Source organism: Actinia tenebrosa, unplaced genomic scaffold (assembly GCF_029948245.1).
Source record: "Actinia tenebrosa isolate PJP-AT-01 unplaced genomic scaffold, QUT_ActTen_1.0 PGA_scaffold16__25_contigs__length_10494907, whole genome shotgun sequence".
Lineage (NCBI taxonomy): Eukaryota > Metazoa > Cnidaria > Anthozoa > Actiniaria > Actiniidae > Actinia > Actinia tenebrosa.
Window position 1 is genome coordinate 2,231,161 of NW_028292576.1, and position 13,579 is coordinate 2,244,739.

The 13,579-nt window shown below is 36.7% G+C and overlaps 2 protein-coding genes across 3 annotated transcripts in view; one reads left to right on the forward strand and one right to left on the reverse strand.

The window, feature by feature from the left end:
• LOC116298083 (uncharacterized) overlaps window positions 1–128 on the reverse strand; it is a 36,637-nt gene extending 36,509 nt beyond the window's left edge. The window contains exon 1 of the mRNA XM_089031211.1: window positions 22–128. The gene's annotated coding sequence lies outside the window, so the exon portion shown is untranslated. The remainder of the gene's footprint in view (window positions 1–21) is intronic.
• Window positions 129–1,776: 1,648 nt separating this feature from the next.
• On the forward strand, window positions 1,777–12,781 carry LOC116298087 (gamma-aminobutyric acid receptor subunit beta-3-like). 2 transcript variants are annotated; one of them, XM_031706448.2, is made up of 10 exons: window positions 1,777–1,876; window positions 5,404–5,492; window positions 6,497–6,564; window positions 6,754–6,971; window positions 7,115–7,197; window positions 7,308–7,439; window positions 8,407–8,621; window positions 9,209–9,529; window positions 11,642–11,700; window positions 11,886–12,781. In XM_031706448.2, the coding sequence occupies exons 1-10, from the start codon at window positions 1,782–1,784 to the stop codon at window positions 12,028–12,030; spliced, it is 1,425 nt and encodes a 474-aa protein (XP_031562308.2). In that variant the 5' UTR covers window positions 1,777–1,781; the 3' UTR covers window positions 12,031–12,781. The 2 variants fall into 2 exon arrangements, with proteins under 2 accessions (XP_031562308.2, XP_088887413.1); XM_089031287.1 differs by lacking the exon at window positions 11,642–11,700.
• The last annotated feature ends 798 nt before the right edge of the window (window positions 12,782–13,579 follow it).

The following is a 13,579-nucleotide window of genomic DNA, read 5'->3' on the forward strand; positions in this document are numbered from 1 at the left end:
CCTATATTATCTTCTACTAACCTCTATCTGCACACTGTGTCGAACGAAGTCTTTTTTTCCACGATTTCTTCCATGATTTTTTGTTTCGTTTTTACAATTTTACCAAACAACTTAATAGTTAAAGATCTCGCTAAAAAGTCGTAATGGTCCAAGTGACGTGTGATTTAAAAGCTAGCTCGACCAATCAGAAACGCGATGTACACCTGGCGGGCGACACTTTTAGCGTTACGCACAGGGTTCCCATGCCATGCGATGACCACGAAAACTGAGTTGGATAGTTTACCATATTGTATACCTATGGTGGCCCGCGCGGGAGATCCGCTATAAAGGTGCCGGGGACTTAAAAGAAATCATTATTTTTTTATGAAACAGCTGTACTAGGTCGAGTCTGTGCATGACACAGGCAAACTAGTTATAAGCCTTTATGGCGTCTTGTTTCTTCTAGGTGCGCACTTTTTACATTACATATAAAACGTCTGTGAAAGTTTTTTTTTTTTTTTTTAATATTGAACACTTAAATCTATTTCTTTGTCGGCGAGAACACATTTCTGCTGCAAAATATATATATAATATCCAGCTGACATATTAAAATAAACTGCTCAAAAGATGACGCGGGGACTTCACTTTTATTTTATTCCCCGTGGGGCGGGGCTTGTGAAAGTTGTTGAACAAAACCGTCAAAGTAGATCCGCATACAGCAATCACATCACATATTTCGATGTCGTTTTCCAGTGCATGGCATGCAATACCTACTTTATTATCTGGTATTTTCGGAAGCTCACATGAACTAAGTACTACGTATACATTCATATGCTGAAACCAGCCCTTCCACTCCCATCCGCCAGTTGTCCCAGTCTACCCCGCCAATAGGTTCTTTCTGTCAAATTTGAGAGGCCCTGAATTAACGACAAAACCAAATTTGGCAGTTAAAAAAATAATTTTCTCATCCTAATTATTAATTAAAATATTTTTATTCCTTTCATATAAGCCTTAACTATTCTTCGAGAATTTTTAATACAAAGTTGTGTATAGGTTGTACTATACGTTAAGCAATTTGGAAGATATTTAAATTGAATAATTTCAACATGACTTGGTAGCCTGGCCTTTTCACCTATTTCCAAAACTAATGCATAGCTTTGTTCCATTTCATCTCAGTTATACTTTAGTTTATTCTTGGGTCAAACCGACCAAATGCACGCTAGTTTTTTGCTTTTTGCTATATGAAATATGACGTCATAAATTACGTGAGCGTGATGACGTCATCTTATATATCTGAGATGGATCCATTTCACAAATTGGCTTTATGTATGTGCGTAAAACTAAGGAAAAACCTCTTAAAGCAGAGTTTAATCCTTTCCATAGCAACCGTGGCTTTTATATAGGTAAGACCTCCCTTATGTATGGTGCTCCACGGGAGCTCCGCTATCATGGGCAGCAGCGACGTTAATTTCATTTATAACATACTGCTGGACCCAATGGCCTAGAGAAAAGCGAAAATAAATAGGCCCATTTATCTTGGGGGTAATCTTTTCTCAATAAATAGCACTTGTCATACCCTTGAGATACGTTGTTTGAGTTAAATCCATTTAATGCGTGTCTTTGCAACCGTTAAACAAAGAAGTGATCCTCTAGGTAATGACACGTGTTCCGAAATGGGAAAAAAGGCAATACTCTTTGACTGATAAAAGAGAAAACTTTTCCACATTGGTCGAAAGTCACATTATAATCTTATTTGATATCATAATTTATTTTATTTTTACTTTTAAAAGAGTTCTATTCTTATGAGGAAGAAAATGATGACAGACAGCCTTCTGTTTCAAAAGATGTTAATAATTTGTTGCATTGGTTCAGTACAAGCTGCATCGATAAAAGCAAGGTAAGACAGTAAGACAGTCCACTGTGGGCGTATCAAAACTTGAAATATTAGTTTCGATACTTATTTGCTAAATACTCTAGTAAAACAGAAAACGAAACAATGCGGCCCATTACATATTTTGATTTTGGCCACCTCTTATTTCTTACAGATTAGGTTACAACATTTTTCATCATAGGAAACTGAAATCCTTATGAGTTTCCTTATGAGTAGCCGCCGGCCTTAAACTTTGATCACATGGCTTACCAACAAAATCAAAGTAAAATTTGGTACCTATTTTAGACAACTGTCATAGACCTCCTAATTTATACCTAAGAAGCCCAAAGAATCAACTTAAAGCCATAATCTGAACGGCATTTTTTATACTGTGGTATTTTTCATTAGCTATTGCTGATATTAGAATGCTTCTTGCATCAAATGTGCTAGGGTGAGAGAAAGTGCATCACATCGAAAGTGCGTGTGCAGGTGTTTTAAAGCGTTACCGTTCATGGGTATACTTGATCAATTCCTGAACAAAAATTTCCCGCCCTGTATGTGCTTTATGCTCTTCTAAGGTGGCGGTTTTCTTCCAACATCCACTATCCCCGACCAAATTTAAGTATTTAATCTCGGTTTGAGCAATATTTCTCTTAATCGAAAGAGTTTTCGACTTCTCAGTCACTGCTTGAAACTTTAAGGCAATGGATGACATAGCATAATATATTTTCATTTTTATTTATTTTTAAATAAAGATTTTTGATTGAACGTTGTTATAGCTCAAATGAGGGAATAATATATGACGTACGATTGCTGATCATGATTCGAAAATTTTGCAAACAGCCACACGTCATGCAAACTAGACACTCTGACTGAGTGCTATTCAGGCTTCCAAGAGCTGGTAGCCAGGGCTTGACAATCTTGTATTTTTTACAATGAATGTCCACATGAATGTAGACCTTTCGGCTTCAATGCTACTCATACTCATCGTACTTAAAACAATTGAACACTTAGACGTTTTTGATTACAAACTCGAGTTTTCTCACTTGTTTTACAAACCTATCGCCATAAATGTTGTATATGTCACGATAACTCAAGATAATATTAATCTTTTTCAAAGATTTGCATCAGTGATGGTGTGACAGTATATGGGAGTGAACTTTTAAAGCAACCGGGTCATTCACGGCGTCGGGACTTCAACAAAACCTCCCTCGGCTTTCGTGGACATTTAGTCACTAATCACCCTCAGGTCATGCCATACTAGTAGTAGTGTAGGGACCGCACGATCCGGATTTTGGACGGGGAAGGGGACGGGGAAGGACGGGGACATTAATTATTCATCACATATTAGCATAAAACGACGAGCAGGTATCGTTTGAGGTTACCATGACGACCAATTGACCTCATCAGACTATTGTTTATTAAATCGTTACCATAAAATGACGAGCAGACTATTGTTTATTAAATCGCTACCATAAAATGACGAGCAGACTATTGTTTATTAAATCGTTACCATAAAATGACGAGCAGACTATTGTTTATTAAATCGTTTCCATAAAATGACGAGCAGACTATTGTTTATTAAATGGCTACCATAAAACGACGGTTAGGTATTGTTATGCAAGTTTGATAGCCTGATAGCTAAGGTATTGATAGCCAAGAAACTAATCTATTGATAGCCATGCTATCGATAGCCTGATAGCTAAGCTATTGAGAGTCTGATAGCTAAGCTATCGATAGCCTGATAGCTAAGCTATTGATAGCCAAGAAACTAAGCTATTGATAGCCAGGTTATCGATAGCCTGATAGCTAAGCTATTGATAGCCTGATAGCTAAGCTATTGATAGCCTGTAGATAGCAGGAGGAGAGAAGGTAATCTTACACCGACTCTCAATCATAGAAAAAATAGGCAAATATAAAATTATTATAAAATCATTTATTAATTTTGGTATTTCAAATGGGCTTGGCCATGGGCTTGCTGTGTTTTCAATAACTAAATCGGATGGGCTGCCTGTGGAAATACGAATTGGCCATGGGCCTCCTGTGTTTTTCAATAACTAAATCGGATATGGGCTTCCTGTAGATTTGTGCATTCACAAGATTGTTTTGATGCCGTGTCTTATTTATCACGTGACAAAAAATGATTGAAGGAAAGAGATATGACAGCATTAATAAGCTTGAATGCCAAGGGAACTCAGAATCATTGTACTATGGTCCAGTATGAAATAGAACGATTGCTGTTTTTATAATAAAGAACAAGATAACAGAACTAATCATTTTCAGCTGATTTTTGCAGAATTAGGAAGAACTTAGTAGGTCTTATTGTTTATCGTTTATTAAGTGCATTGTGTTGGATACAAAAGTCAGCAAATACTCGAAGTATTTCTTGAGTTTGATGAGTTTGGAAGATTTACGCTTGGTTGATAGCTGAACTTTGGTGTTTGCTTTCAAGAGAATTATGGAAGGATGTTATCATGAATTTGCTCAACACATAATATCATTTCAAAAAAACATTTATTTTCATTAGTCTTTTGAATTCATTGACGGTAGCGTGATATTCTCGAGAGCCTAACTGGAATAACGTAGCCATTGCGTTTCTCAAAAATAAATTTTTAGGTCTTGCTTGCTTGCTTGGTTGGTTGAGTTTTGGAGTTAAAAATTCAAAATCCCCGAGGTCTATAAATTGGATTGCTAAACAAAAGACTTGCCCAAACTTGCATAACAATATCTACCCGTCGTTTTATGGTAACGATTTAATAAACAATAGTCTGTTCGTCATTTTATGGTAATGGTTTAATAAACAATAGTCTGCTCCTCATTTTATGGTAACGATTTAATAAACAATAGTCTGATGAGGTCAATTGGTCGTCATGGTAACCTCAAACGATACCTGCTCGTCGTTTTATGCTAATATGTGATGAATAATTAATGTCCCCGTCCTTCCCCGTCCTTCCCCGTCCCCTTCCCGCCCCGTCCCCTTCCCCGTCCAAAATCCGGATCGTGCGGTCCCTACACTACTACTCATACTCACAATAATATAAAAGCGTTGATGAACTATTTCACTTTATGCCTAAATGAGCCGTTGTTTGTTGCAATTTTTTTTTTTTTTTTTTTTTCCTGTTTGAATGACCAGTTCACCTTCATGTCCGCTTAAGAATCATTAATGCTCGTGGGATACACTTTCATGAGATACTGACTGAGTTCTAACATGCACGTGCTCTGATTAATCGAAATGCTATTTTAGAAGAAAGTATCTAAAATTAACGCGTTTTGTGTGTGTGTGTGTGTGTGTGTGTGTGTGTGTGTGTGTGTGTGTGTGTGTGTGTGTGTGTGTGTGTGTGTGTGTGTGTGTGTGGCGCGCGCGTGCGCTCTGCGAATTTAAACTTTCGAGTGCAGTTTGCAGTTATGAAGTGGGAGTTGGTAGAACACGAGATAAGTGTTACGAGAAGCACAACGCGTAGTGTCTGATCAGTCTTTAGAACTCAGCTTTTTTCAGTTATCATAAACTCAATAAGATTAGGTTTAAATTTATGCTTTCTTTATAACTATTTCAGGGATTATTCGAAAAAATCAGAGAACGTAACAAAAGCCATCGATGATTTATTAGTGGGATATGACAACCGCCTGAGACCTTATTTCGGTGGTAAGTAAATAAATTAGGGTACAGCATTAAATTAATTTGGGTCTTGAAATACGTCATATATAGCAACCTAGAAAAAAAACCGGGGAAAAAAAACTCAACTGATTTAGGAAGCATTTTAATTTCTTTATTTGATTCTTACAAAATATTGAAACTAAAAAACGTGAGCGCTGATTGGCTGGCTATCTACAGTGTTTACATCAAGAGACCCGCTCGCACAAAATCGTTCGAAAAGATTTTATTAATTATCAGTTAGACGACATAAAAGCGCGCGCCCATGACGATATAGACGCACGAGAGAAAATATAAAGAACGATTAACAAGCGAAAGAGTGGCACGAGGCGAAGCCGAGTGACACTCTAGCTTGTTAAGAGTTATTTATATTTTCTCAAGTGCGTCTATATCGCCATGGGCGAGCGCTTTTTTGTCGTCTAACTGAATTATAATATGACCAAAAATCTACCGTGCGACCCATGGGCAAATAGTTCATAGGCATTTCAGCCAATCAGAGCGCACGTTATATCACACATCTCGCTCGTGCGCGCGCTATTGACGCCATCGGGTTTGAAAATTTAGAGAAAAAAGGCGAGCGTCCGTTGAGATCAGCGTGCGCGAGCGTGCAGCCCATGGGGAAATAGTTCATTGGTTTTTGGCCAATCAGAGCGGGCGTAATAATCTAGTTATATTATAATACAATATAAAACGGCTGCATACGTTTCTGTGTAGTGTTATAAACACTCTGGGAGCTGTGGAGCACTCGATAGAAAAGCAAGAGAAACAATCGTTTCATTGTATTTTTTGCCGGGTTGTTCAATTAATTCTAGACCTTCGTTTACACAACACATCATAGCCGACATATTGGTCGATTGCCAATGAATTCTTCTGTACGTTATATCAACCAACTTGGCCATTGTGTCTTTTGCTATTTCACTCCCTTAGAAATGATTGATAACCAGCAATAGAAATCAAATGCATGCTTTTTATCTAACATCATTATCGTTTTTTAGGTATACCACTGAATATATCTGTGTACATAACCGTGGTATCCATAAGTAACGTCATAGAAAAGGACATGGTGAGATCTCAAAACATTTCTGATTTTTTAAAGAAAATGACAGCCATCTGTGAAAACAGAACTAGTCAGAAATAGGTTCAACCAGATTGCCGTCTTATATAAAGCAGTATCCCAAGATGAGGTTGAATTAATTCAAATTTCACATTTTAAATTATGATAAAAAATTACTAGTTGTTTCTTTTTCCACAGGAGTTTTCTCTGGATTTATTTTTCAAGCAGTCATGGAATGACCCAAGATTAAGCCATTCAGTAGGATTTCCTCTGATTCTGCCAGGCAAACTCAAGGAAAATATCTGGATTCCTGACACTTTTATTCTCAATGTCAAAACAGCCAAGTTTCACAACGTACCCGCTTCTAATGTTCGTATTGTCATTGAGCAAAATGGCCAAATTGAACTTAGTGAAAGGTAAGAAATATTTCTTTTTACAAAAGCCTGATTCTGACGTGAGGAATATGTACGGTGTAAATATAAGTATTTTGCTTGTAGAAATGATGCGCACAAACAGTGCCCGCGCACGAACTTCCTTAACTCCTTGTTTTTATCGTCAGATTAACTGTCACAGCTTCCTGCCGTATGGACCTTAGAAGATATCCATTAGACATTCAAACATGCGCTCTGGAGATATTGAGTTGTATGTGTAATAAAATATTCACATTCATTCAGTTTCCTTTTCATTTCGATTTTTTTCTACTCAAATAAGAAATCCGCTAATTTCCCAAATGCCTGTATTTTTGTTGACAGACTCTTATGATGTCAACGATATTGATTACTATTGGAAGCCAAAGGAGGATCTTATCATTCTTGATCCTGAGATGTCTGAGTTTGAATTATCTGACTACAAGGGAGAGAGAAAACAAGTGAAATACGTTATTGGTAAGACTACTAGACAATTTGTATCTTTTCAAAGATGCAGCTCTCATTTTTTTATTTATTTTCAGTTTCTTTTCTTTACTTGTACTTGTTATTTTTGTTAGCATGTTTATCATGCTATTTCAATTTGTCAGTTGAGTTAAGTTTTTCTTTTTTCCTATTGTGTTTAAACTGAATCTACGCGTTTATGACCGATTGGAGAAACAAAAAACAAAACAAAACAAAACCAAAAAAAGAAAAAAAAAAAAAAAAAAAAAAAAAAAACAACAACAACAACAAAAAAAAACGTACAGAAGCAGGCCATTTTAATTTAAGTAGAAATCGTACGATAACGAAAACATTGCGTCTGATTGACCTCCTAGGATCACGTGATAGGTGACGTCATGTGCTAGGGTTAATATACCATTAGGATTGCCTTTAAATGCGAACAGAAGCGAATGGGAAACTGGGTACTAATCAGCCGCCTGGAAAAGCATTTGGTTAGACAAGAAACAATTACACAATATGAGAAAGTGCGAGCATCAATATTTTTTTCGCTGGGCCACGGTTCCATAAAATAGCACATAACACAACAATAGCCATGCTCATACACACAAGATCGAGTTTTTATTCTTATTAATTACTTAGTAATTTTCTCGTGCTTTATATTAGTATATAATTATGACCAATTAGGATATGAATATAACCAATCTGACTTTATTCTTCACTTGACTCTGAAGATGACTTCCGCTCAGGTTGTCGAAACGTCAGCCACATCAAACAGTCCTTCTCAGGACTACATCCACCCGGATGATCATGTAATACTTTGACTAACATAATTTCTGTTTAAAAGGTTATGCGACTACTGTTTATGCAAAGGGGTTTCCCTGTTTCTGTTACGTGTCATGGTTGGGACGTAATGGAAAAACCTTATTGGATACGATTACAATTTTATGTATATATATTATGTTTTTTCCATTTTTTATATCAGGGACCTACATTCATCTCGTTGCCAATTTCGTATTACAACGTCGACTCGCCTATTCGTTCATCCAAATCTACTCCCCAACGTTTCTAATCGTTGTATTGTCTTGGCTCTCCTTTTGGATATCAAAAGATGCCGTTCCCGCCCGAGTAGCCCTGGGAATTACTACTGTATTGACTATTGTTACTTTGATGGGGTCCTTGAGAAATACAGTTCCTAAGGTAATAATCATCCCTAGGTAAATCAAAAAGGAATACGTATAGCTAAGGAATAAGTGCTTAGGTAGCCCTGTTTCTTCTATTTTCTTTTCGTAATAATGATGTATATGGCCTGCATGAGAAACAAGGGGGATAGGGCAGGGTTATTAGATTACCCCCCAGCAATGCAAAACGACCCAGATAAAGTTTAAATGACAGCGATCTGCCATAGTACTACCTTAACGTTGTAATCCAATATAAATTTACAGACAAGCAATTCATAATATGCGTCTATATTTTAGAAATAGGGACGCACTTTGACAATCAGGTTATAGTCAAATCATATGCTAAATTCCATTTTTATTTTTTCACCGTCAGCTGTGGTCTGACATAGATATCTCCGGTTAAAAAAAATTGATAGATCAAGTTTTTAAGAATAACCACAATATACAACCACGTTGGTATCGCAAACGATTCATTATATTGAGTAAAGACTACACTAGCATATCTGATGCCTCGTCAATATTTTGCTAAGTGTTTCTTAGTTCTTTGATGGGAGTAATTTTCAAAACCTTTTCCTTAAAACGGCTACCAAATGAATCAACTTGCAGGTGTCTTACATCAAGGCAATCGATTGCTACCTTATCGTTTCTTTCCTCTTCGTGTTTGGCGTATTGCTTGAGTACATAGCAGTCTTGATGCACAGCCAACACAACGCAAAAAAGAAAATGAAAGGAAAGAAGATAAAGAGCCGAGCGCATTTGGACATCGATGGATTTGCTGCCAATATAACTTATCGTCCTTCCTCACTGGCATCTTCACCTTCGAGAACTTCCATGTCTCGACTCTCTTATAACGATCCTACACCCATACATACCAGCAGAATTCATCTAGCTCCACCTGGCCCAGGTCAACACCCACACAGAAGATCGGTAAGATTTTTTTTAGGAATATAGAATCTTTTTTAATTTGCATTTAGCTAAAGTTTTAAAAATATTGAGGAAGGAGACAATATGTCATATACACTCGATTAGAGAATCGTTGTCAGGGTTCAGAAACATGGAACATAGAAGCTGAGACCGAAATGCTACATGGGAAGTACGATGCATGCTGTGACTGGCGACCCGTGGCATCACCCACTGTTTTTAATACGCGTTTGGCATTCTAAACCGACTGTATGGGTGGCGAAAATGAATAAATTATAATATAATTATGTCATTTCCTATGTGCCATTTCGGTCTCACCTTTAATGTTCTATGTTTCTAAACCCGACAACGATTCTTCATTTGAGTGTGTACACATTCTTTGATTGCATATTAAGCCAAAGTGGCCATGTTGGTGCTATTTAACAAAATATTTCTAATTAGCATCCGTTGTTAACCGCACAAAATTTCCGCGATGTATGTATCTTATGACTGTATTGGGAATGCTGGCCATGTACTGATAGGCTTATTAGCGACTTTCCAATCTAATTTAGCTCAAATTTTATAAGGTTTTTACAGCACGCCAAATCTCAGGAGAAAACATTGCGTAAAGACGTTGACGCACCCCTGCATCTTTCCCTTTTTTTCCTGTCAAGTGAACATTCGTATATTATAATTATATTATAGTATATATACATATATATATATATTATAATATAATTCTAATATAAGAATGTTCACTTAATGTTTACATCTGCAACTTTGCTAATCGGGAGCGTTGGGGTTAGTACATCGAATAAATTCTGTTTTACAACTATTTAGAAATTGACCCAATAAAGTAATATCGTGTTTGTATCATTATATCATGGCTATGGCATATCATGCCAAGAAGGGCTGGGAACAAAAGAAAACCCGTTGAATGCCTTAGTAGCAGAACACTATCTAGGCATAACTTTGAAACTGTAGTAATGAATATCAGATATGAGAGTTACACTCTATGCAGGTGAACACATTTTGTTCAGTTTTTGTGCATTTCACTGTCTGAAACCAAAATACCTCGATTTGAAACAATAGACCTATCCCGAATTCGCTTGACAGGCCACGAAGACATGGTTTCAAGTCGAGGTTGAACATGATGAACAAAATAATCAAGTCCAGTCTCGACAAACCATTGTTTCGTGGTCAGTCAAGCGAATTCGGGATGGGTCTATTGTTTGAAGGCAACAGAGTGTAACTCCATAGACATCTTCCATTATTTGTTCATTCCAAACCAAATTTACCTGATGGGCAGGCGGGTTGCACGTAATATATTGTGAAATATATATCAGTTTTTTTGTGTACTAAAACATATTCTGCACCAAAACCCCCGAGGGTATGCTCATAGTATATTTTAAGTTTAAATCTTGACGATGAATCGATTTCTAATTGCTTACAAACCCAACGTACACGATTAGCATTGTCGCAGAATAGGTGGTGAGATATGTATTCCCCTCGTATAAATTTTTTACTTAAAAATGGATTTTGTAGGTCACTATGGAATTGCCCTATTTCACTACGATATCACTGCTTGTTTATGTGGGGTATAAAATCTCCAAATCCAATAAAATTTGCTCCTAGCGACACAGTTTAATCTAAAATGGCCTGGTTTTCAGATATAATGTGTGTTAATATGTACTAAAAATATTCTGAGCGTTTGCTGGCTATTTTACTTCTCTTCGTGGATTGATGAGGGTTGATTGATTTTCGGTGAATTTGCATTGATTTTACCCCCTCCGACGACCAAGATCCTTTGCGTTTAAACAATAGATTGTCTTGATGTGACGTCATAGTGAAATAGGGCAATTGGTCTAGGGTCGGTGTTATTTGGTATAACTATCTAGGGAAAAAATTAAAGCTACAAATGTGAAACTTACGCAATGCATCTGTAAGCCATAGTAATAAAAATCCAAATGTGTGTCATTAACTAGGTTGACCAAAATGGCACAACCAGAAAATGAATCAACCACAAACCAAAATTTCAACCCATAATTAAATGAAAAAACCCGCAAAATACCTAAGCAGATATCTATAACTACACATATACCGCCATATTATTTAATCACGGTTTTAAATTATATTTAGGCTTGTGCTGGCAAAAACATCAAATCGAATATGGCGACCAATATTTCAATAAGTATTATGTAAGTAATAAGTAATATTTTGCACGTGGACTGAGTAGCCTTGTGTTCAAGTGGAAACACTAAACCGTTTCATATTTAAGAGAAGCTAGTCAATACCAGGACAAATTTGGTTATTCAAATTGGTCGCCATATTTCGATTCGGTTTATAACATCTTTAGTTTTTATTTTATTCAATTTTGTTTCAGACTCTTATACCCGGACCTGCTATATCGCACAGCCCCTATGCCGCCACCCCGCCAAGGCCAAGCTTTTTCGACTGGTTTTGCAAACCCAAACTTAAATGTTTTCAGTCGACAAAGGACAATGAAGTGGATCTTTTTGACCGATTAGCACGTATATTATTCCCCTTCTCTTTCATAATCTTCAACATCGGCTATTACGTTTACTATATGTAAACGTTATTACGTGAAGTGATGTAGTTTCTGTGAAATAGAATATAACGGCGACACGCAAGCTATCACTCTTTTATCACGAAAAATTGACCGCTACGCGGCAATCATTAAATGTGGGAACAGGATGTATTAATGTTTTTAGGTATGTCGAATTCGTTCATTATTAGTTTTTTATTTCAATTAGCATTTCATAGTCAGCGTTAACATCGACAAATCAAATCACAAAAATTATTTTCAATGATTGTAAGAAATAAGCTGTATGGGTGTTCACTTGTGCAACTGTGAATAAATCGCTACGGGTTGTACGCGAAACTGCAATACCACGTCATAGGTATAATGTTTTCATGGTCGTCATTTCCATTTTTTAAAAAAACGTCAATTAAAGATAGTGGTGTGCCAAAACCTAGTAAATAGAATAGCATGTTTAGTGTGAAACCACATAAAAGATCACGCGACGGAAACAAAGTTCACAACATAATTTTTTGACTACCGCTAGCGGGGAATGAAGGGTGAGCAAAGGATCGATTGTCACTGGCTGCAGCAATATAAGAGCTTTGCTTAACCTATAGGGTTTTTCTCTTGCATCCTCTACATTTCATCTTATATCTCATAGTCGTAATTTATACTTTCAATTAAATTGCAACTATTTTTTTGTATGTGCGTTGAAATAAATAAACCTTTGAACCTTTGATCTCTTGTGATTTTCTCTTATTCAATAAAATTAAGGATATTGTATTATAATATATATATGATATTACTAAAGATGAGTGAAAGAGTTTTCTTCAATCATTTTTTTGTTCTTATTCTATAATTATAACAAGAGATTATTAAAAATTATTGAAACTTTAGGTTTGCTCGTTTGCGTTGGATTCGGCGCGTGCGGGATGCGACGTCTAGACTGGACCTAAGTTATATATTAGTTACAGTCCTTTGACTAAACGTTGTCGTTTGATCGGCTTCATCCCTAAGCGCCTAGACCGAAAAGGACCATGGGGATAATTAATTCACAGTTACTAGCTGCCGCATATGTTATCTAACACGTCTTGAGCTCCCTTTTTTCGATCCCATTTAATTTGCAAAAAAAAAAAGCCTTGAGCATACGGCGAAGATTTAAACTGGCGAGCAGTTTGGATGACGCAAGTTCTGGGATAATTTACCCGTTATCCTTTTCGGTCTAGGCGCGTAGGGATGATCCGATCAACGACAACGTTTAGTCAAAGGACTGTATACAGTCCATGTCATTAACGTTGTCCACCGAAAAAAGACATTTAGACATTTAGGTATTTACACATTTAGACATTTAGACTAAAAGAAATATCACGCGTTTCATTATGTATTCTTTGCCTCGTGAGCGTCAGCCTGAACTTTAAATGTTAAATTCAACTCGTGGATCTAAAATCCAGAATGCCCCGACCATTTAGTGAGGGAGGATTTAAGACGAAGAAGGGTATTTCAGCGTTTGTTTTATGCCAGAACTTTCGAGGAAA